The 12,571-nt window shown below is 43.3% G+C and overlaps 1 protein-coding gene across 3 annotated transcripts in view; it reads right to left on the bottom strand.

The window, feature by feature from the left end:
- Positions 1 to 12,238, bottom strand: part of Egfl6 (EGF-like-domain, multiple 6) — a 57,948-nt gene extending 45,710 nt beyond the window's left edge. For 2 of the 3 annotated variants that reach the window (XM_039099835.2, XM_039099836.2), the window contains exon 1: positions 11,928 to 12,238. In XM_039099835.2, the coding sequence (XP_038955763.1) occupies positions 11,928 to 11,995 (68 nt within the window). In that variant the 5' untranslated portion in view covers positions 11,996 to 12,238. The remainder of the gene's footprint in view (positions 1 to 11,927) is intronic. The other variant, NM_001108254.1, reaches the window with a different exon arrangement.
- Between the last annotated feature and the right edge of the window lie 333 nt (positions 12,239 to 12,571).

The raw sequence follows: 12,571 nt of genomic DNA, 5'->3' as shown, positions 1-12,571 counted from the left end.
CAGGTCATCCTGTTTCCAAAGAAACTTTGGAACTTAGAAGACAGGAGTCAACAACTGGATGGGAAGACTGCAGAAGAATTCTATTTGTTGTAAGTCAACCAAGGATCAGAACTGAATAGAAGCTTGTGACTACAGCCAAAGAAGAAAGAAAGAGTAAATAACTGTAGCCACCAACAACTTTTTTGTGTAGCAATTCAAAATTCCAGGCAAACCTCTTTTCGCATTTCCCCACCAGCCAGGCTTTCTCTCCTCACATTTCTCCAACTCTGTCACAAACAGAAAACTGTTCATGTCCCTGAAGTTTTACACAGACAACTGTACCACCAGTGGAAAAACAAACTTTTACCCACATTGCATTTATTCCCGCAGCTAGTTGCGTCCAAACCATTCAGAGAAGTAGAACTTCAGGCAGCTGACTACCTACCCTTGACCAAACCTGCTTCCTCCTGCAGGCCTCAACTAAGGCAAAACCTGGACCGATAATCACTACAGCTATGAATAGAGTCTTCCCACGTGTGCAGATAATTCTTTGAACATCTCTAGGTTTTGTATGTTGATAGAGCCTTGGTTCAATAAATCAAAACGATTAGGCTAAATTAAGCTAAATTCAATTGGCCTAATTGAATTTTTGGTAATTCTCCCCACCCTCATCTTTTCCTTTTTTGGAAAATAGAATCTTTTCTCATACAATATATCCTGATTATAGTTTTCCCTCCCTCTACTCCTCCCTGCTTCTCCTCCTTCCCCTCCCTTCCTCTCCCCTCCCTTCCTCTCCCCTCCCTTCCTCTCCCCTCCCTTCCTCTCCCCTCCCTTCCTCTCCCCTCCAGATCTGCTCCCTTTCTGTCTCTTATTACATTTCAGTCATCCCCAGCCATTTCTGCAATGGTTAGATATGAAGTAAAACAAAAGCAGATAGAACTTTGTTTAAGGATCTTATATTTTAAACACCTAATTAGAAACCAGTACAGGGTCTCTGGTGCAAGTGGCCAAGCCTATCTTCAATCTGTATGTCAAAGTCAATTAGTTTGGATTATAAATAATACTGCCTGGGGTTAATGAGTAGAAAAAGTTACCAGAAGATGGAATTCGCATGCTGTTTGCACATTTTTAAAGCTCTCCAGAGTTAAAAAGAAAAACAAAAACAAAAGCAAAAAACAAAATACAGTTTCTTAAACTTTATTGCTTTCACATGTCTGACTTCAGGTACAGCGGGAACCCCAAGAAATCTGAGGTATATTAATTTGTCCTATATCATTATTTTGATGATTAATCTCACTCATGAGATGCTTCAAAGTGCTAATGGGTAACACTTGGGCCATCAAAGTCATGTGAACAAATCAAGATTCCTTTCCCACTACAAAAGATACCTTCTCCATCACAAACACAGCTTAGTAGTCCAGCTCTGTTGGAAGATTGTAACCATAGATTTAGGCACAGTAAAACCTTTGGAAGCTAAAGCAGGACAAGCATGAGTTTGAAGACAGCTTGGGCTATATAGTGAGTTCCAGGATGGCTTGGACTAGGCAAGGAGACATTGTCTTAAAGACAGACAAAAGAAATTTAGAGCCGGAGAGATGACTCAGTGGTTAAGATTACTTGCTACTTTTGCAGAGGAGCCAGGTTCAGTTCTCAGGCACCACATGGCCTAGCACACCAACTGTAATTGCGGTTCCAGAGGATCTCATGCCCTTTTCTGATTAACTGCAGGTACAGTTAACTGCATACATACATGCACACATACATTCAGACAAAAACATAAAAAATCTTAAAAAGAATCTAGCTTTACCTTCATTTATTAAAAAAAAAAGACAAGGGGGTGGGGATATGGCTCAGTAGATATTTAAGAATCAGAAGTTTGGATCCCTAGAGCTTAACTAGAAATTAAGTAGCGCTTAAGCCAGGTATGATGACTTCCTGGAATCCTAGCACTTAAGACAAAGAGAGGGCATTTCCAGGACAAGCTCACTAGCCAGACTAGTTAAACTTGGCAGGCTCTAGTTTGGAAGTTCAGTAAGAAACCCTGCTTTAATAGATGAACCCACACTCATACCCAGCCATGTGCCCCACCCCTGCCACATGCAACCGTGTATACACACATGCATGCACATTACATACATCTAAATGCAAATTTTGCAAATGACAGTTTAGGAATTAATTCAGGATTGAGAACTACATAGTAGACCCTGATATTCAGATGATAACACAAATCAAAGCACAACACTTTGGCCTGTGGCTGCCCCATGAATAGCAATATGTCCTCTGCTCGTGTCCTAAAGGAGACCTGATGTCTTGAATGAGGACTCTAGGAAAAACCATCTGAGGAACTCGAGTCAATAAACAAGCAACATGCCTTGTAATTAGTAAGTGTGAGGTCCAGGCAGTCACTGAGTTTGGAGACTATGCTTCAAAGGGCCAGCTGCAAGCAGGATTTTACTGGTGTAATCATTAGAGTCTACATTTGGCCATGAAAATGGGAAGAAAATCACTTAAGAGTGAAAAACATTAGTAGATAGAATTGCTAATAATTAACTTGCTGATTTAGAGATGCCAGAGGAAATTGATTTATTACACCAAGAATCCAGTTTTGTGTTGCCAGTTTTGAAAATGTGCACGTGAAGCTATTTAAAAGTACAGAAAAAAAGAAAATTCATTATTTAACTCTTTATATTTAAGTGGAAACAATATGGTCTGGGGAAGAAGGAATCCAGGACAAATGAACAAGGCATACTTGATGACAGTGCAGTGCATAGCTTAGGAAAATGAAATACAGAGTGCTCAGAAGAAAAAAATTTAACTTACTTCTTCCTGGTGTCCAGTGATATTCCGAGTTAATGTTACTGGGGGACTTGAACTATTTTCCCAGCATCCTCTCTTCCTTGCCCTTTGCTTTAAATCCATGACCACTCCAACCAACATATCCATCACTGATTCAATAATTCTCCTATTTGAAAACCAAATCTCTCTCTCTCTCTCTCTCTCTCTCTCTCTCTCTCTCTCTCTCTCTCTCTGTGTGTGTGTGTGTGTGTGTGTGTGTGTGTGTGCTTTTGTGTGCAGGTACCTGTTGAAGGGAGAGTTTGACACTGAGATGTCTTCCTCACTTGTTTTTCTGTCTTAGTTTTTGAGACAGGGTCTTTTACTGAACCCAGTGTTCCCCAATTTGGTCAAACTGCCTGGCCAGTGATCCCCAGGGATCCACCTATTTTTCCCACCTTGTTCACGACACTGGGGTTGGTGTGTGCCACTATGACCAGCTGTTTGTATGTGGGTGCCAGGTGTCTGAACTCTTGCTCCCATGAGATCTGAATTCAGTCCCTTGTACTTGTACATAAAACATGTTACCCAGAAAATTGCTGCTTCTGTGCAATTAAAATGCCCAACTATCTGTGACTTCAGATGTTTCTACCATGGGACACCTGGATGGGCATGCTGTCCCCCTAACCTCTGTCCCTCCACCCCTCTCCTTCTCCCTTTCTGTACCTCTCTATTTCTCTCTTTTCCTAAACAGTGTTTAGCAGATGGGAGACCCAGGGGACCCAGGGAATCCAGTCTTGAGGCAGTGGAATGCCAAGTCTTGGTGGATAACAGACCCCAAGCAGAGAGAGCTTTGAGCTAAATGTTGAATTGCCCAGAATTCCTTTAATACATTATACAGCTTGCTGTCTACGTTGATCAAATTAATCAGAAAATCGCTGTCTCCACAGCTGAAGTCAATTTAGAAACATTCCAAGGCTTGTGTAAGTAGTATAGTATTTCTGCACAGGATTCCTTATTTTCTACAAAAATAGAAGGTGCCAGAATCTTTAGTATGCTTGCTCATGATCAGAAAACTTCACAAAACCCTTCCAAGACAAATTGTGAAGCGAAATTTCTTTCGTTGTTGTTTAAATACATTTAAATATTGTCCTATCAATAAAAGTTTTTCTGAAGAGGCATGGAGAGGGCAAACAATTATTTTGTTTGAGATATATTTTATTGTTAATGATGTGTATGTGTTTGTATGTACATGTACGCATAAATGTAGTATCTGCAGAAGCCAGAAGAGGGTATTGGATCCCCTGGAGCTGGAGTTACAGGCAGTTGTGACCTATACAATGTGGGTTCTAGGATTCGAACTGGGGTTTTCTGTAACAGCAGTACATGTTCTTAACTGCTGGGTCATCTACCTAGTCCACACAAGTGTATTTTTTTTAGTAAGTTTTTTTTAAAACAAAATTATTCATCTCGTATAGCAAGGTCATTTATTGTATTTAATTAGTTAAATTAATTTCATGTTCTCACCATTTTTGTGTTTATGTGTGTACATTCACAAGTGAACATGTGCGTATGTGCATGTGGAGGCTAGAGGGAAATCTTAGGTGTCATTCTTTAGAATCTCTCTACTTTATTTGTTTGAGACAGGGTATCCCATTGGCCTGGAGTTTTCCAATTACTAACGGGCTGGCTGGTGAGGCCCTGGAGTCTGTCTTCCCTGTGCTGGATTACAAGGATGCACCAGTAAGTCCACCTTTTAAAATGTGGCTTCTGGAGATTAATCACAGGTGTTCATGCCTTCAGCAAGGCAAGCAGTTTACCCACTCAGCCATCTCCCTCGTCCTGAGTTCCCACCCACCCTTAACAGACAGAGTAAAAGTCCAGGTTAACCCAAACCATCCTACTCCCCAGATACATAGAGGTTTAAGAGCAAGAGCCCACCATGGAGGTCTTGGAGATTGGACTCTGGTGGTCAGTCTTGGCGCCAGTTACCTTTGAACTATCTTGCTGGCCTTGTTCACACTTCGAAGTCAGGTACACATAAATTGAAACCACCAGAAATGGAACAATCATCTAGGGACAGTATAGATCAGGAGATCCAGAACTTTGCTTCTCATAGGAGGGAGGCTGGCAAAGAAGGCCGATGGGAAAGACCGATCAGAATGTGCTGGGAGGAGGTTATTAACAGTGTCTGAAGTCTTTAATACTCCTCAGTGCCAAAAAAGACGAAGTTTGCCTTTCCAGGCTGCCATGGCTGGCTTCTAATGAGAAGTGTGCTGTGGAAGGGATAGACACTAACTCCCTAGGTGAGGGATCCAAAGGCACCATGGCTTCTTTCTTTCCTTCCATTGTATCAGAAACTCTGGGGTGTGTGGGTCAGCTGACACACTGTGCAGATAATCAAGCCATCTTAATGGAGGAATGTTCATAAGAAAAAGATATGAGACTTCCTGCTGACAACTTTGATAGTTTGCCTCTTGGAAGCAGATTCTCTAGCCAGTGACAGGCTTGCAGATGACAGTGGCATTGGCTAAAACTTGACTACAAACTTGTGACAAGCCTGCTTTTCTATGGTGAACCGAAAATTGCTCTCTTAAAATAAAGTCCATAAAAACACAACAGCCCCAATCCCCAGGCAACTAAGCTGCTTAGATTTCCCCATCTCCAGAAATTGTGAGAGACAAGAAACAGTGCTTTGATAAGAAGTTTTGAAGCATTCTGTAGTTCAGGAACAGATAGCAAGGAAATATGGCCGGCAACCAAGCAAAAATGAACACTAAAGAGCAAGTTGATAGTATTTGCACAGAAGTTGGCTCCTTTTGGTATATTGAGTTCTAATCATGCATTCATCAAACCCAAGATACCAAGGATATGAGTACACTGTAGTTGCATAAATTAGGAAAAGAAAAATATTTGAACTATGGCTCCTTACCATAATACAACCCTGAGCAACTTTGTCATGGTCTTGTACATGAATTAGTCATGACCAGGCTGGATTTAAAGATGGCCGAGCCTGTGATGGCCTGCTTTACTCTCTGTTAACTCTTGGAATGAAGTCTGATCTCTGTAGCTTAGCATCCCAGCCTCTTTTTTGCTTCTGGGCAAGTACTTCGGGTTCTTGATGACCAGTCTGCCCTCTGTACCTGGGGCTGTCTTCTACATTATCTTTTTTAGAGATACATGTCTACCCATTTATTGCCTTAATCCTATGCAAAGCATCTATCAATGAAGCACGTTTTATAGCTGACGGACTCACATTGTTTCATAAGGACACTTCAAATGTCATGCCCTGTCTTCAGGTTTCCTTGACCCTTTCAATTTTCTCTCACCTACATTCTATTAGTCCTCTCCTCTCCTCTCCTCTTCTTCCTCCCTCCCTTGCCTCCATCTTCCTCCTCTCAAACACAGGGTCTCATGTCTCGCAGGCTGGCTTTGAACTTGCTATGCAACCGAGGATGACCGTGAACTTCTGATCATCCTGCCTTCATCTTCTGAGTGCTAGGAGTACAGGCTTGCAATGCCACACCCAGTTCATGTGCTGGGGCTCCAACCCAGGGTTTTGTGCATTCTAGGTAAGCACTCTGCCAATTAAGCTATATCCTCAACCCCTGAATTTATTTTTTAATTCCTTTTAATTTTTGAGTTTATGATCTAATTACATCATTTCTCCTTTCCTCTTCTTTCCTCTATTTGCTCTCTTTCAAATTTATGCCTTCTCTTTTCATTAATTGTTCTTACACTTATGTATATATACACATCCAAGTCTTGTGTTGCATATATACAATATGAATAAGTGGTATGGTATGTCCATATCTGTTCCTCTGAAACCATCTATGGATTCTTTTTTTTTTCCTTTTTTCCAGGGCTGGGGATCGAACCCAGGACTTTGTGCTTCCTAGGCAAGTGCTCTACCACTGAGCCAAATCCCCAACCCCTGAAACCATCTATTTATTGTTTAGGCACATGTAAAATTTTTGCCTTTTGATCTCTTTTCCATTCCATGGACTTTTAAAAAATGTTTTAAATTTTTATTTACTTATTTTTTACTTTTCAGATTTCTTTGGTTTCCTCAGCTGACAAAGAAAAACTTTTTTTCTGGCTCTACTAAGCGCTTTAGTGGGGGCAGTAGATAGATATGTATCTCTGGCATTCCGGAGAATGTTTGAGCATGCCAGTGTTCAGTTAATGCTGTTGAATTGGACTGAATTAATTTTAACTCCTTCTAGAATTTGTCTTCATAATTAAAATCTAGGCATTTAAAAAGTTACTCTCTCTGTGTGGCATATATGTGTACACATGTTTTACATGTGTGGAGGCCAGACATCAATGGTGGATGTAGTCTTGAATCACACGCCACTGATAACAATTTTAAAAGAGACAGTCTCTCTCACTAAATCCGGAACTCACTGATTCTGAAAGGCTGACTGGATAGCAAGTCCCACAGATCCTTCTGTCTCCGCTTTTCCAGAGCTGGGAGAGCAAACATGCATAACTGTATCCAGCTTCTATATGGAGGCTGAGGAGGGAACTTGGGTCCTAATGTTTGTTCAGTAAGCACTTTACCATCACACCAGCCCTAAAGTCACGTCCCCAGCCCTAAAATATTTTAGTTATTGAAACTAGTACACTGGGATTTGATAAGTTATCTGACAGAACTAAAGAATACTAGTGATCTTTTGGGAAAAAGTCCTGCATATGGTAGACAGAAAGATTTAAGTATTCGTGCGAGACACCATGTATTTAGGAAGCTACCACATGTTTACTGTGATATTCTGAACAAGTGAATTACAGATCCTTTTAAATTCAGTTTACCATAAAACCCACATCACCTTAGAACACCTGTCTGCACTGCTTCTGCTGTCTCCAGAAGGGTTTATGTATTAGAACTTGGTATCAGAGGAACATGATCTTGAGGGCTTTCCTGTCTCACCAGCCCAGGGACAAACTGGCATACCGTGAGCTCTTTTTCTGAATTTTAAATGTATTTTTATTGCATGTATGTATGTCTGATGGGTGGGGCAGGGCGTGTGTACCGTGGTATAGGTGTGGAGATCAGACAGCTCTGGAATTCTTTCTTGTCTGACAGATTTATATGGGCTTTGGGGATTGAACTCAGGTCTCCAGGCTTGCACAGCAAGTGCCTTTACCCACTGAGCTATCTCGGTGGTCTCTAGCTTCATTTCTTGACATGAAAGAACTTTTTTCTGTTGGCAGGAGCCAGTTTTTCCTTTGGACATGGGATAATGAAAGTACAGGAATCTTCTACTCCAAGTCTCTCGTTTGTTTGACTCGAGTATAACCATTGCTCACTTGCCTTTGGAAGTACAGCTTTGAGGCCCATGTACACTTGTTCCTACACAGGATAAAGTAATAATGGTCACATATTTTTGTCACTGTCCTTCCCCTTCCTGTTGTATACTTTTCTATTATACTTTTCCTTCCAGCGTATCCAAGGGACATCTCATAATCTCTCTGCACTGAGATCGATTTTTGAGAGATGAGGGTGATAATAGTAGAGGGATGAAACACCTGTCCTCTACAAGTCCCCAGATCATGATGCAGGGCACTTTATAAAGCATTTTGAGATTTTTCTGGATAATCCACATGGGCTTCCTATAATCGCAAGAGTTTTTCATAATGGGGGGACAGACAGAAGAGCGAAGGCAAAGTGATATGGGGGGAAGAGATGGGAGTTATTTCCACCAGCCAAGACTGGCTGGTAACCTCTACAAGCTCAAAGACCATGGGCAGATTCTACTTCGAAGCCTCCAAAGGTTCCAAAAGCACTACTAGTACCTCAATTGCAGCCCCATAAGACGCCTTGTGGACCTCTGACGTCCAGAACTGTAAAACAATACATCTAGGCTGTTTGAAATACTGAAGTTTGTGGAGTAGTTTCAACTCTTCATGTAGCCTGTGGTTAGCAGGAAGCAGCCCCCTTGGTGTGAACCCAGATGTCCCTTCATCTCTCATGCATTACTTTTTTACTTGAACTAAATAGAGAAAAGATGTGTAACGGAAATATATTCCAAGTAGAAATTTGCTTCAAATTTACTTCCAAGAATAGCAAAGTTAATAATATTTTTCTCTTCCATGTCCAAAGGACAAGATCTGTGTGTCAGGACTGGGGTGTTGGAAGTAGAGTTCTAAGCAAATCTTCTTGACCAGTATTGCCTACTGGAAATATGATAGCCAAATGGGGGTATGTCTGATTTTCTGGTAGTTTTTAAAATAAGAAATAAATGAGTGAAACTAATTTCAGTAGCAGATTTTATCCAGTGCTCTGGGTTATCATCTCAGCATGTAGTCAATTAAAATTTATTAGCAAGCTAGTTTCTATTATTTTTCCTTCATACTAAGCCACCAGATTCCAAGAACTCGTTTTCATTTATACCACTTCTCACCTTGGACTGGCTACATTTCAGGCCCACAGTCATCATCACATCTGCTGTTATGGGCACGATGAGTCCAGGGCACCTAAAGAGTTCCAATACCCAAAGGGCATAAAAATGTGCAAGGCAAGCCAAATTCTCATGCACGGAAGAAGGTTAATAAACAGACAATGAATTATTTATTAGGCCAGTGGTCACTGTCACCTATAGGTTAAGCATCATTTGAGAGGCATATAGTTTTTCAGGTCACACAATCATAATAACAGTGTTCCAATGAAAAAGAATGGGTACTTTCTTACTATTTTTTTGAGATAGGTTCTCAAAAACTCATTGTATAGCTGAGAATGACTACTGAGGCTTGATTTTCCTGCATCTACCCTCTGCTCCAGCACTGGGATTGTAGTCATGCACTATCACGCCTGGTTTATTCCATGCTGGGGATCGAACCCAGAACTTTATGCAGGCTTAGCAGGCACTACCCTGACTGACCTACCTAAATCCTCACCTCCCTCTTTGTGCTCTTCCCCCCATCTCTCTCATCCACCTCCCCCTTTCTCCTCCTCTTCTTTTGTTTATTGTTTGTTTGGTTGGTTTTTTTGAGACAAGTTTTCTCTGTGTAAGAGTCCTGACCAGGTTGGGCTCAAAGCCACAGAGATCCCACCAGTCTCTGTCTCCCAAGTGCTGGGATTAAAGGTCTGCACCACCACCACCTAGCCCTTTTTTTTCTTTGCTTTTTCTTAGAAAAATCTGTGTGTACCAACTATAGGTTTTATTCACACACACACACACACACACACACACACACACACACACACACACACACACACACCTATGAAACATTACGAAATGACTAGCCTGTAGGCACACCTTTTTCAATGTGTGCCTTCCTTTTTCTGTAAAGGAGCCCCGTGAAGGTGGAGTCTGGAGCTAATTAAACACGGACCCGCAGAAGTTCCCAAAGTGCGGACCACTTGGCATTTCCAAGCATGTGGTGCAGATCATCACCACAGCAGCCAACGAGCCTGACACTGTAAAGCAATCGCACCTCACATCTTGAAAAGCTCAGTGCTGCAGAAATCTTCACACAGGTTCTTCAGGTTAAATTTTGGGGGGCTTTAAAGGGGGGTCTCTTCAGCTTTTAATTGAATTTGGTGGCACTTTGAAAATGGATCTTCGGGAGGTCCATTTGCCTGCTGCTAAAGAACTGTTAATCTCATCTCCACATAACACTTGGTCTTTCTTAAGTGGGCTTTCTAACAAAAACGTGACTCTCTCCAGTGTTCAAGGGAAATGCGATTGGAGCGGAAATGCGATTTTAGCAAATTGCGTCTGCTTACATTTTTATCATGGAAAGGAAATTGAAACTTGCAGCCATACATTCTAAGAACCTGGTTTGAGGGTTGTTCTGTTTGAACTTCAAAATCCCTTAATACTGTGGCAGACCCTGATGAAAGTCTTTTTCCTGTATGTTAAACAAAGTCACCTCTAAGGAGCTGGAGCCAAACCAAGGATTTCTCCTCTGCCCCTTCCTCCTCTCCCTAGAGTCAACACTGAAAAACCTCACTCAGTTGAGAAGGAGCCTATTCCTCAGGTAAGTTTGAGAAATATCTGGAGATTTTTCTTTTCATAAGCTGTCCCAACTTGGGTAGGTGGCAGTGTCCATGTTGATACTGGCATCTTGTAGCAGCCAGAGATGCTGTTATACGTCCCACAGAACACGGAAGAGCCTTCCACGCCAACAAATGATTAACTCATCCCAAAGGTCCTTAGTTCTGCAGCAGAGACCCTGTGCAGACATGCAAGGAAGACGCAAGGCACACACTAGAGCGTGTGTGCGTGTGTGCATGCATGTGTGTGCGCGTGTGTGCGCGCGCGCGTGTGTGTTTTCTAGGGAGTCTTTCCGAAAAGGTTGCCCTACTGCAGTGTGGAGGATGCTGAACCACACTGGCTAGGGTTGTTCCTGCTCTCTCACTGAACTGGCTTTGTCTCTGTGGGCAAGTTACTCGGCTTAATTTTTCACCCATTCAATACAGGAATAGCAACGATGATAATACCTTGAATACACAGGGACTAGGGACTTCTGGTGGGTTAACTGACTGACAAGACACATTATGCCTATGTCCTTTTACTATGTGGCTTCGTAGCTCTCACAGGGAAATGTTTCAGGGCTCAGCAAAGCTCATGAATAGAAAGAAGGGGCAGAAACAAGAATGGGTTCAGCTATCTTTTTACCAACACTAATTTTCCAGTTCATCACCCCGAATCCAAAGGCAGCTTGAACAGGAGCCCAGCAAGGAGTTGCTTCAGTGCTCAACAAGAAATTCGAAAATGCGGAGCTCTGTATCCTCCTGTTTTTCTTCATTCCCTCCCTAGCAAAGCCAATGACTGGTAATCAGTGGGCGTCCTTCAGGGACAGGGGAAGACACTAAGCTCACACCATGCTAGGTACTCACACATCTGCCTCCACAGCAGTTGGCTGCAGAGCACCAAATCCCAAATACACCCACGGTTGGTGCGCCCAGCTCCCCCCTCCCCACATCCGCCAGACAAACTCCTCCGAATGGGGAACGGGTTCACCGACCACCGGAGACCAAGCCTTTCCGAGGGGACTCAGGGAAGAAAGCCGGTGGGCACTCGGGTCCGGTGTCCTGGTGAAATGCATCCCAAGGCGCACAGATACCTCAACCCCCGCACCTAGGTACCCCTTACATATGCGGGTCAACGACAAAGGACTTCAAAAGGAGAGTTCAGGCTCCGGAAACCAGGGTCAGTGCAAACACTCACCTGGTCCCTACTCCACCTGCCACCCAGGGGAGCAGCAGAGGGAGCGCCAGGCCCCAGGGCGGCTGCATACTGGCTGGGGGTGGGCTCCTTTCTTGTCCTGAGCCCCTCAGGACGTGGGACACAGAGGAGCCACCGCCTCGTCTCTGCTTCGCTGGTCAGGACCTTGGTTTTGCGCGCAGCTGGCAGGCTCTGTGGCAGCGGGCGCAGAGGGGACAGCGGGGTTGGAGAGCTGGGGAACGTTTGGAGCTGTGAGTGGCTGGGGGCGCCCTGGCGAGGTACTCTGCTGGGTGAATCGCTCGGGTGCACCAGCGAGGGCGTGGCGGCTGAGCACATCTGGCTGGGACCCGCCTCCAGGACGACCCACGAGGCCTCCACGCTCTTCTCTCACCCTTAACTCCTCCACCCCCCCCCCCAATCCCTCAGCTTCAATTCACTACAGGGTGTTCAGGAGCACCTCCAATTGTGTGTGTTTCAGGCTTGGGACAAACGGTGTGCACTCTGAACTCCAGGAATTGAGAATTGAGAAGTCAAAGCAGAACCACAGATGCAAGCCCGAAATCACAGGGCAATCTCATTTCAATGGAAGTTTCATGCTCGGCTAGAGTTTTTTTCCACACAGGCAAATCATAGGATTTCAAGTTTTG

This window comes from Rattus norvegicus, chromosome X, assembly GCF_036323735.1.
Source record: "Rattus norvegicus strain BN/NHsdMcwi chromosome X, GRCr8, whole genome shotgun sequence".
Taxonomy (NCBI): Eukaryota; Metazoa; Chordata; class Mammalia; order Rodentia; family Muridae; genus Rattus; species Rattus norvegicus.
The sequence above is the reverse complement of the archived record's forward strand: the minus strand, read 5'-3'. Positions and strand labels throughout refer to the sequence as shown.